This window comes from Dromaius novaehollandiae, chromosome W, assembly GCF_036370855.1.
Source record: "Dromaius novaehollandiae isolate bDroNov1 chromosome W, bDroNov1.hap1, whole genome shotgun sequence".
NCBI lineage: Eukaryota > Metazoa > Chordata > Aves > Casuariiformes > Dromaiidae > Dromaius > Dromaius novaehollandiae.
Genome location: NC_088130.1, coordinates 71,399,902 through 71,412,085, shown reverse-complemented (window position 1 = coordinate 71,412,085; position 12,184 = coordinate 71,399,902). Strand labels below are relative to the sequence as shown.

General features: G+C 40.6%; 1 protein-coding gene across 2 annotated transcripts in view; it reads left to right on the top strand.

Moving 5' to 3' along the window:
* Positions 1-12,184, top strand: part of LOC112985185 (alpha-protein kinase 2) — a 62,604-nt gene that overhangs the window by 37,977 nt on the left and 12,443 nt on the right. For both annotated transcript variants that reach the window (XM_026103636.2, XM_026103635.2), the window contains 4 exons: positions 1,984-2,258; positions 2,382-2,470; positions 6,362-6,579; positions 10,133-10,181. In XM_026103636.2, coding sequence (XP_025959421.2) covers positions 1,984-2,258; positions 2,382-2,470; positions 6,362-6,579; positions 10,133-10,181 — 631 coding nt within the window. The remainder of the gene's footprint in view (positions 1-1,983; positions 2,259-2,381; positions 2,471-6,361; positions 6,580-10,132; positions 10,182-12,184) is intronic.

The following is a 12,184-nucleotide window of genomic DNA, read 5'->3' as shown; positions in this document are numbered from 1 at the left end:
TTTCCCTTTTTGCACTAAACTTTGCTGTGCCAGCAAAGACAAAATTCCGTTTCAATTCATGGGAGTTTTGTAGGTGAAATACCTTCCTGTAGGATAGAATAGTTTGCAGAGGGATGGAGTGCACGCTACGACAGACTATTGGTTTGAACTTGGCTGTTTGTGTAACTTTCCATTAACTTGATGCGTTGGCACTTCACGTATAGTAAACAGTGAAATAGCATTGCATCACACAGAGACTTATACCTACACACACGCACACACACCCCAGAAAGCTCTTTTGGCAGACAAACTTGCCAGTGGTGTTTGAACACATGGTCTTTGCAAATCATCTGCTATGTAACTTTACTCCAAAAGAAAGGCAGACATTAAGATTTGGAATACTTTCCCCATGTGTTATCTTGTCTCTAATCACACTTGGCATATGTCTTGCTGTGCTGCAGCTAAAGATAGTACATTGCAAATTAGTTTATCATTTCTGAACACACTGTACTAGTCAAGTGCTTCATTCAGCCGATTGATTTTCTTTCTTCAAGAATAAAATTAAACGTTTAGTTCATCTTTAAAATAAAGACAGGACTTTTCATTTAGCAGCACTGTATAGCTGTTGATCAACAGAGAATTGTAGGTGGAGGTAAAAAGCATTCTAATTCTAGCTTTATATTTGCGCTGTTTGCTCTATGCTTCAAAGAGAGGCAGTCATTTACGTAGTCTACACCAGAGATTACTACAAAGGGGAAGTGGAAAGATTTCATTATTGTGTAACGTACACCTTTTCTGCTCCTGCTTATCTTTTCCGTTGAAGTTCCTTGAAATGTGATTAGAGAGACTTGAAGTGCAGTTAGAATTGTTTGGTTCATTTTTTTCTCAGTGCTTAAGGTTAACTACTTCTTTTTTTCCCTTTATTTTTGGTCCATTTGTATTTCAGTGGTAATTTAAAGCTGTGAAATCCATAATCTTGCTTTATTTCATCTGTGACAGACTTAGGCACACATTCTTATGCTAGTGGTACATTCAAAATCCACACATAGGGATTAGAAAAAGATTACTGTACAAAATCACTCAAATTGGTGCAGTTGTTCTGTGAATGAATTTGACATGATAATTTATAGAAACGTGGTTCTGATTCAAAACCACATACCAAATAAAAATCTTCCTCTTTTCTTCTGCCTTTTCTAATGAATCTGTTCCTAAGCTGGTGCTTGCCAGATTGAAAAGAGATAAACTAACATGCAAGGCTGCAGCACTGGAGCTGGTCTAGTGAATGCGGTTTGTACTGAGAGAGGCATGTTTCACTGTGGCAGCATTGGGTGAGGACCGGGACCTCAGCTGAGTGCCTTTAAAAACAAATGTTGGCAGAATCCCTCCCTGAAAAGGTTCCAAGCTGAAAGCTAAAACAAGCTTTGGCTGTATCAGCAACACCCTTCTTTCTTCAGGCTTTTCTGAAAACCCAGCCTAACTTCAGAGAAGCTTTCTGAAATTAGCTTGTGCAAATTGGTCACAGAGCTGTATTTTAGTTCTAGATTATCTACGTACACCACTGCACATTAGCTTTATTGCTGTCTCTGTCTTCCCAAAAACAGAGAGAGTTGGAAAGTTCTCTGTATTCCCTCAGTTCCCCTTTAGCTCTCAGTCAGCTTGACTTGCTTCACATTTGTTTGAAGCTCCGGTTTACAACTGTACCAATAGGTTTGAGAACAGCTTTTGTGACCTTTTCCTCCAATTTTTCTGATACCTTCTGTATTTTCTCCATATGAACATGAACTGCTCCCTTTCTCCATGCTGACTTTAGACAATACAGACAACAAGCTATGTGGAAGGGGCAGAATCCCAGCACTGTACTAACACAAGTGAAGCCATGTATTCCATTTCCTGAAAGCCTGTTCATTAATCCTCGATGGAGAGATCCACTTATCCTCCCATGTCCACCCCTTTCCCTGCTGAGCACAGGAGGATGGTACAGAACAAAGTGGCATTGTGTTTTAGGTCTGGAAGAAATTGAATTCATGCAGCTCATGTTCAGAGAGGATTTCATCAGTGATAGCTATTTTGGTGGGAACCTACACGGAATAATCGCTACGGAGGAGCTTCACTTTGGTGAAGGCATGCACCGGAAAGCGTTCCGCAGCAAGGTGATGCAAGGCCTGGTGCCAGTGTTCAGTCCTGGCCACCCCTGCGTTCTCAAAGTGCACAGTGCTATCATGTACGGGACCAGGAGCAAGGATGATCTAGTTCAAAAGAACTACAAACTAGCCCTGCAGGTAAGGTTCCCCTGTCCTCTCCAAGCAAGAGCTGTGCGGAAGAGCTGTCTTTCAAATGTTCAAACAGCTGAGCCATTAAATGTTTTGAGTAATATTGCATAGGCATATCTGTTTGTAATGTAGGAATGCTATGTCCAAAATACGGCAAGAGAGTATGCGAAGATATATGCAGCAGAAGCTGAACCTTTGGAAGGCTTTGGGGAAGTACCAGAGTGAGTATATGTATACACACACGCACACACATATGTATATGTTATCCTCGGCACACCTACCCACTGACTGCTAGGAGTGATCTCTAGAGAAGAAAGAAGGATCCTAAGAACAGTGATACAACTGGAGTCATAATCTAAATAATACCAGGTATCAAGATGGCAAGAACAATTCCATTTGTATTAGAAAAAGAGAAAAAGGAGTAAAGAATAAGTAGCAGAGATGTAGGAACAGAAGTCCTGATTTTGATATACATTGGGAGTAAATTATTCATATTTATAAAGTAACACCAGTAGGTGATACTAGTAGTATCATCTAATAACTACAGTAGGTGATGTCAGGCCTTTCAATTTCCCATTAAAAACAAAATCTTGAGAGAAATGATCATTCTGAAGTTGGTATGAATCACTTCTTAGGCAAGTTTTCTAAGCAAAGAGAGCTTAAGCCAGAAAGCTTGGCTCTGGTTCTGCATTTTCCAAAAGATTGTTTTATTTTGTATCAGTAGTTTTCCATTCTTGTATATGGGTGCATCAGACAAATAGCTGAGTATAGACTCATCTCTGCCCCTGACGCTGGGAAATGACACCTTGAGGGTTTGGTAAGAGATCTTTTTCAAAGGATTTGCTGTTCTGGTGTCAGGCTACCATGTAGAGTTGAATTTGCAAAGGATGATTGAAATTCCACCTGCCTTGCTGCAAGGATAAGACCTACATGCCTGACAGCAGACTAAATCTCCATCTCCTTCTGGATGACACAAGATATTCTCAGCTGCACTGAATCACTGAAAAAAGGTTAGAAGTAACTGTTCTCAGCAGCCTCCGTAAAAAATTCTAGTCAGCTGTCCTGGGGATTCTGTCCGCAGTTAAATAAAACATTTTAGTGCCTTGACTCAAACTGCAAAAAGCTAAGCTTTTGCTAATCAAATACAGCATGTGATTTTGATATCTGCACTGTATCTTCCCCTCTTTACTAATTAGGAGAATTTATATCCATGCCATTCACAGTGGCAGCCATTTCACACAGCACCAGAAGGAAAGAGAAGGCTGGAGCAATTCCATTTGGGTGTTTTGTGTGCAGTGTGCATACTCAGCATGGCTGCTGTATTTTCTTTGTAGCTCTTAGATAAAATTGGCAGTTTGGTGACACGGGGTTCACAAGAGGAAAAGGGCAATAGCAAGAAAAGCGTTTTCACATAAGGATTCTAATGGATAGTGTATTCTCAGAACTGCATTTCATAGGGTTTTTCAGTGGGAGTTTTTGTAATTATTTTTGTAATTATGCAGTAGACGTGGGCAAAAACCTTGTGGCTGTGCTGCTCCTATGCTGGCACTTATAAAGCACTTAAAATTCAACCTCTGGAATGTTTTCTTAAAGAAGCCTTTTCAGGACTAGAACTAGAGGCAGAGATGGTGGTGAATTCTTTTAGGTAAATAGTCAGACTTCCTTATGGAAATACGTTGCTTATGGCAAAATTTCTATTTGAGAGGTTTCTCTACATACAGGATATAACCTCTAATTTTCATAGCAGAGAGAGAGCACACACACTGCAAAAGCTAGAAGTCTGGTGCAAAGAGCAGGCACGTGGAAGCTTCGGATCTGGTTGCATTATTCGAAACAACTGCCTGGAAGACAGCAGCCAGGGAGAAAAGAGGTGGCATGCATATGCATGTTTTGGTTTGCTTTTTAATTTCAAAACTTCAAGGCTGGATTTCTCTTTTCTACCCAGCCCTTGTCAGAGCAAATTTGTATGTAAAGGAAGGTATATTCCTTACAACATTTTATAAGGGAAATAGAGAGGCTTTCCTGAGCAAGAGAAAGGTCCTCCACATTCTCAAGTGCTAATTATAAGGCTGCAGCCCTAGGCTATCTGCTCATTTTTGACTATACGAGAAAGGTAAGAAAAGGAAAGAGAAAGCACTGTCCTATAATAGTCACTGTCATGGAAGGTAGACATTTATAAAGGGGTGGAAGGCAGACAGAGCGATTCTATGGTCTTAAGGTTACTACTGTATTTCCACAATGGAGCACTACTAACACTTTTATTAACCAGTGGCCCATTTTTTTTCCTTTCAGTGTTTATAAATGTGGCACTATACAGAGCCTTGTCTGCTAATAAAAGCTGATAACTTTAATGATACCGGTAGAGCTAAGGTGATGTCATCTCTTGAATGAGCAGGTTAGTTTAGTAGTAGACAAGTGCCTAGACGTGCGCTGATTGTTACTTAGAGAATAACTCTGCTGGTGTAAAGGCCATTTGTACCAGTTTAACTGCATCTGCAGGGACAATAATGGTAAAATATCACAATTACGAACAGATTAATGATGTCAATAAAGCTTGACTGTGGAATAGGGCTAGAAGACTTACAAGGAAGTGTTCTGGTTATATGTGGTTCTCTGCTCCATGACTAAATCTTCTAGACCTCCTTTAGATGTATATACAGCACCTCTGTTCATTCATGACTCTGCTATTTCCAGAATCCAGCTTCTCTGGTGTAAATGCATTTCTGGCAGTAACTGTACCACCCCTTTGGCAGTGTTGCTGTAAGAGATAAGGCTGTTTGCAAGAAAAGAAGTAACTAGAAACCTGTTTCATATAAAACTGGTGACAGTCATTTCTCCCATTTGTTTTGAGGCAGTGCCAGGAGCTTTTGTGAGCTAGCGGATAAAATATGGTGATGTTCTGTGACAAACTCCAGCTGACAGAAAGGCTTCCCAAATGACATTATCTCAGAGCAGTATTTAATTCCACTCTTCTGTACACTGATGTCACTTTTCTGCTTTCATTATTACATCTAAGGTTTTAATTTGGGAGATTTATACAGTAGTAGCAGTGCTGCCTGGTGAGCATGCTGAGTTATCCCAGTGTAAGTATGAACAGAAGGAGACTGTCTGCGAGGCAGCACACTGCTTTCCAGTCAGCAAGAGTCCTGTTAACCAAGAAGTTCATGTTACCAGTGGGACAGGTACTTCCTTCCAGGCTATTGTCATTCGCGCTTCACATTCAGTCTTTGTCTCTGAGAAGACGTTGAAACTCTAAGCAAAACCCACACTTTTTTTTTTATTTTGGTTACCAGTTTTTGGCATGGTGCATCTTTACCCGTAAATGGACCTAGTCTAGATTCCTAGAAAACTTTGCAAGTTTTCTGGCTAAGCTAGCTCAATTTCTAAATGAATAAAATTAGGTGAATTTTGTCCAATTTGCATTTTCCTGAAAATTTCATTCAGAATTAGTTGAAGTCTTCTGACCTGGATCCAAACTTTGACAAAGTCCAAGAATCTTCAGATCCCAGATCTTCTCTTGAGCCATTTTGTCCCGAGACTCCTGTGATCTCTCCAGAGACATTCTTGTTTCCTCCTACTGCTCGGCAAAGTAGTTGCTGTGTATTTTTATTATCAAACTGTTTGCTAATTTTGGATGTGTCATGTTTTAGAAGTCTATTCTGAGAAATCCTCCATTTACACTGGTGTTGGTCAAAGCATTTTCTGCAGTGGACAGAATCTGCAGGTGCCTAAAACCTCTGGAAGACTGAGTCATATAGGAGTCTGACAGAGCAGTTAAAACCATGAGCAGTTAAAACTCCAAAATGAGCAAGCAACTTGTATTGTGCAGAGTTTAGGTTTTGGGCCATATTAGGACAGAGTTAGAAATTACCCTCTGAAAAATGTAAGTTTAGACCTGACTAAATAATGCAAAGAAATAAGACATAAAACAGAATGCAATTATGTTCTGGAGCTACCTAGAAGATCAGAATCCTGCTCGGATGTCTCCCAGCTTGGTTTAGACTTGGTAACTGTTTATTCAGTCTGTGAGATCACTGGCCAAACTGTCTCTTTCTTACTTCTTTATTGACAGAGCTCAGTGGGGTTTAGGAGTTTTTATCCCTTGATTTCAGGATCATTCCTATTTTTCTTGTTCATCGCCCTGCAAATAACATCCCCTACGCCACAGTGGAGGAGGAGCTGGTTGGGGAATTTGTGAAATACTCTGTCAAGGATGGCAGGGAAGTCAATTTCCTGAGAAGAGACTCGGAGGCTGGCCAGAAGTGTTGCACCTTCCAGCACTGGGTGTATGAGAAGACCAATGGGAGCTTGCTCGTCACTGACCTGCAAGGTGAGTTGTCTGAATGGAGGCAGTAAAGTGGCTCTGCCATGATACAGGCTGGTAGGCACTCGCAGTCAGTCCCAGTAACTGCAGAATTTCCCGAGACTTGTTCCACAGAAATGTTATTCTTGGCTTTCTGTGGCCTATTGGCCACACTGCATGTGCACTTTCCATAACCCTGGGTTTGGAAAAGTCTTCCCCAAATGGAGACCGATACCCTGGCCCACAACTGGTAACAAGGTAGGGCATCTTTGCATGTAGGTGTGGACACCAGGAGCTGGCTCTGCCCGCGGGCTGCAGGCAGAGGCAGTATCACCGTGTTCATGTGGCTCACCTCGTACTCAAACTGATGGAGAGTGTTAGTTTGGGAGCCCTGGGCCAGGTTTCTCGAAGCATTGTATACTTGCTATTGCTGTACCTCTTGTGAAAAGCTTTCTGTTGCTTTTAACTCCCTTGTGACTGATTCCCCATCTAAATAGCTGGCCTACTGTTTGCCCCTCACGCTGGGGGCTCAGGGAGTTCTTTTGTGGCTAATCTTTACCCTGGTGTGGCCTCCTTGGATGGTCTTACCAGGAATTCAGGAGTCCTCCAAGTGCACCAGAGAGCAGTCCCCAGCAAAGGGCCAAATCATTACTGTACATTACAACCCAACCTGGGAAAGGCATGTTCTATGTGATTTGAACAGGTCACTTACTTAGATGCCTAAGCGTGAACTCAAGTGCCTTATCTACAAGCATCAAAATAAGCTTTTGTGCAGCAACCATAGCATACCAGGGGTGAAAAGGAAGTGAGCATTTGGGGCATGAAAGTCCACTGGCCCCATCCTCTCACACTAAGTACGTTCTCCAGCAACACAAGAGAGAGAACCTGACTCTTACTGGACATTGCCAACAGTTCTAGGAGCCACACAGCGACATACCACCAAGTCTATTGTATTCTTAATATCTCTAAATAGGATTTAAATCGTGCATCGGCCAGGCATTTATCCACTGCATGAAGGTGAATTTTACCTACAATAGGTTAATCTACAGACTTAGGACCACATTCAACTTTCAGGTTGAGACCCTGTATTTTTTATGAGTCAGTTCTTCATGTATTTACTTACTCTACTTTGTTTCTGGTAAGCATAAACAGTTTCTTTTTAGCAACTTTAATGATTTTAGCAATTTTTTTTTGGAGCACTTCCTAGCCTCTGGAGCTCCACCTTTCCCTCCCCCAGCTGTCCTTCCCTGCTTCACGTTTCCTTCTACCTTCCTGTGGGTGAAAGGAACCCGCACGTCTCAGCTGTGTAACTCCTGTGGCCAAAGGAGGAACCTTCTTACATAAAAGGGCCACATCTGAGATGTGTTTAGTCCCCTCTATTGCAGACAGGGATTACCAAAAAGATTAAAAGTGCTGTAACCTCCCGCGGTCAGTATCGTCTTACTTTGCACCGCAGGTTGGGGAAATGGCTGTGCCACTCCGTGATTCCCTCTCCATCATCACGGTGACTGCTTTAGCCATGCAGTAACAAGAGGCTGGAAGCAGCGCTGAAGTCTGAACTTGTTATGCAAACAAGAAGGTCTCATAACGGGAATTTCTGGCGAGTAATGGCTGCCACAGTAAGGGTGCAGGGCTGTTAATGGATTCAGAGGCATCACAGCAATACAACTACATAACAGTAACAACAAGATTAGTGTCATGGAAACCATCTCTCAAGATTAAAAACAAACTGCTCTACGAAACTTTTTATAATTCTGAAAATTCTAGTCTAAGCTATTATAGTGCCAGAGAAGCCACAGACAAGTTATTGAATGGGGACGTAAGTTTTATTTTCATTGAGATCTTTTTCAGTTTCATGTAAGCACAGACGTCTATTCTTTGAAAGAGCCTTTGGCAAAGTGAATGGAGAAACAATACAAATACAGATTTTTAAGCAATTCAAATAATGTCTGCTCTTTTTATACAGCATCTCATGCAGGTCAGAATAAAAGATAGGAGAGAGAGTTAGGATATTTTCTTTTCTAATTTCTTGTAAGTGCACTGTGTTTATTTGGTATGCAGGTTACCCCTAGGGAATGGAAAGAAATTAATTCATCGCCTACTGTGGCAGCCAAGGCAAGCATTTACTGGCCCATACAGTAGTATAATGCTTATATGAAACGGCAGAGGAAGGAAATTCTTACCTGGCTTATGTTCTTATAAGAAACCAATTTGAAAAGCGGAAAACCAAATGTTATGCTCTTAACAGGAGAACTGTTCTTCCACAAATGTCCCCTTAGTAAATGAGTCAGGTCTGGCTGATTGCTGTCTCACCTCCCAGAGGTTAATGATATGCCTTGTGAATTAGACTTCAGTTGTTAACAACATCCTTCTCCTTCACTTTTTCTTATATTTAAACATTTATTAACAATCTCTCAACAGTGAAATGCTCCACACTTAGGGTCCTGGCTGTGTTTGAAGAAACTTATTTTTTCAAAAAAAAAAAAAAAAAAAAAAAAAAAAAGAAGAATGGTAAAGAAATGCCCTTCCCACATTTCCTAAATGCTGCCTTTATGCTGCTGTGGGTGCGACTCTTTCTCACTGCAGAAATGCTGAGCCCGTATGCAACACGATATGCATGTATGTATTTGAAACCGAGAAAGGCAGAGCCTGCTTTAAGATCTCTAAGGAAAGGTGGAATCTTAGAAAATAACCTGTACCCTTTAACATGAGAAGCCAGGAAAATTAGCAACAAAACATCTAAAGAAGACCCCTGAAATAATTAAAAGGGAGAAGAAATGGCAAAGTGCTAGCTGGAGGGAAGCACAACAGCAGATCTGTTATCTGAGCCTCTATAATGATTGCTGCCACGAAGGACAATATACCTCTGTTGCTGTTGAAGAGAAACATACTTCCTCTCTGATCACCCGATCATTTGAGTATCTAGGCTGCATTATTCAGGCATCCTGGTTGAGATTTCTTAGGGTATTGTTAAAAGAAAAATGGTATTGAGACCATCATTTTTCTGTACAAAAAATCCACATACTACAGGACTGGATTTTGCCTATGAAACAAATGAAGGGACAAGGTAAAGAAAATAAAAGTTTCTGGAAACATTGAATGAAGAAGGCTTTTGAATCTCTCCCCCAAAAAGTAAATCCAAGGTTGATTGACCAGGTTGATTAGAAAAGCAAACTCTCGCATTGATATATGTTGTGGTCCAAGTTTGCAAAACAGACAAAACCACAAAACCTGGCATATGCAAAGATTACAGATGTTCTCTTAAAATGCGGTTATCAGCATGTATCCCCCCAGTGACTATCCAGCACAGAAGACAACTTATGCTGTATTTATCACCTTGCTTTCTGTAACATAGTGTAGTGAGACTGACTTCTAGAAATTCTTAGTGATACAGAGCACAAACATTCTATTTTGAACTGAGATACGTTAAAATGTTCTGTCAAAATGGTGACAATTAAAATGAAAAACATGAATCAATAAATAATATTTTAATACCTCTATCTATGGCTCTTTTAAATCTGAAGATATTCCTAGAAATGCTAGTGTAATGCAAGCTCTCTTTTTCCTTGATGCCTTGTAGGTGTAGGAATGAAGTTAACTGACGTTGGCATAGCAACATTGACTAAAGGGTGAGTAAAAAATTATTTCTCAACGGCATGGTTTTGCTTTACATGTCAAACTCTTCACAGCGTAAATATGTTGGGGGAGGGTGCATTGGAAATCTATTTTTGGTTTTACTGTGGAAAAAAACTGTCCTCATCTGACTTCTTTTAGCTTCTTTTTGTTCATATTTATAGGAACCCTACTTCAAGGGAAACACGTTCATTTAATTATAGAAGAAAGGGGATATGCTATAGATTTTGCTTTGCTTTTCCTTTTTGCCTCCCTTAAAATAGGTTTATTCAAAGGGCATCTCAAGAGAGAAATCAAGGTCTCAGGTGACTTCCAGACAAGCCCCTTTACTTGGTGGTGTATCAGCTAGAGAAAGGTAGGGCTGAAGAAGCAGTGCCAGCACTGGATCCAGCTTGATTTACAGGGGAAGACCTGGTGTTTGTGCTGTTGAGAGCTTATGACCACAGAGGGAAGGTCTCTGAATCCAGCATGCCCTAACATATGTATAAAGATACAGGCCTTTAATGTTCTAACTTTCTTCCACTTCTCCAAAGTTTTTATTAATTAAAGCTTCTGGATATACCATGAACAGAGCCATTGCTAGAAATAGGCAATGCAGGCAGTCATTCCAAGTAGCTAGTTGCTGGAAAGAGAGAGGTTGGGTGGGAGGGAGGGGGACAGCAAAACAGCCATGGTCCTGATGTCCGCTTTATCTGTACTACTGCCTAAAAAGCCAGGCCAGCTACTGCTCTGCGCTCTGCTGAAGAAGAGTCTGGATGTAGTATTTACCACTGTGGGAAGGAACTGTCACCACTACCCATCCCATCCCCTCTGCTGCAACATGAACAGCAGGTCCGTCCTCTCTAATCCGTCTCACAGGTTTGCCTATTCCCTGTATCTCCTTCTTTCTGTGGCAAACGCCATTCTCCCCTTGGAATGGCAATATCAGTTTTGTTTATGTTGCTGAGATGCTGCATAAACAACAATTAAAATAAACAGACTTTCTCTGTTACTAGTGTAAGTAAATTCTGTTGTTAGGGAGTAGAATCACTGCATGAAATCTTGGCTCCATTCAAATCAAGATTTCCTGGAACCAGGATTTTTTGCACACAGAATCTGAATCATGGTGAATTCTTGTGGCAGGTCTGGTATTACACTGTGTACCTGTAGAAGAGTATTTTAACTGTTCAGAGATCTACTTTCTGTCCTTCCTGGGTTATACCAGGGAGCACAGAAGCAGTCGGGCTGGCTCTGTCCCATTGCCTGCTGAGCTAATATATCAGACATTGGCTGCTTCTAGGCACTTAACCCTGAAAATATACATGATAGGCAATGTATGCAAAGCATTAGTGGGAATAAATCTATTTCATAGCCAGTCTGGTATTGTCTTTTGAACACCACCAGTTTTTGTGGTGAAAAATGAGAAATGCTATTTCATTTTTACATAAAGAATATAAAATATTACTCTCATTGATATCCTTATTCAGACAGAGATCTATCGCTTCTTTGAAACATACTAAATTGTTTACCCCGATAGTATCATGCTGCAGTGAGTTCCAGTGATTTAATGTGTCATGTAGTAATGTACTTCCTGTTACCAATTGTACATCATTGCAGAACATTCAGTAATTCAACTCTAATCATAACGGCTACATTTTTTTTTTTAACCAGAAAAAAGTACTTCTTCCAGTACTTCTTTCCTTAAGCACGTTTTTTTCCCATGACTATATATTATTCTCCCCCCACATGCACACAAGCTGTGTTATTTGTATTGTCACCATTCTGTTTCATGGCATACTGCACAGCTTTCCAGGTAAATGCCTGCGACAAGAGCTTTAAATTCATATTCTCTCATGAGAAACTGATAAAAAAAAGACAGAGCTGATCACATATATTCAGTCTTTGTACTGAATGTGAGTTTTTCTATATCCCAGTGGTACAGGAAAAAAAAAACGCCTCACAACGCCTTTTAAATTACTAAACATTTGATGCCAGAGTATTCTGGGAAAATCCTTAACAT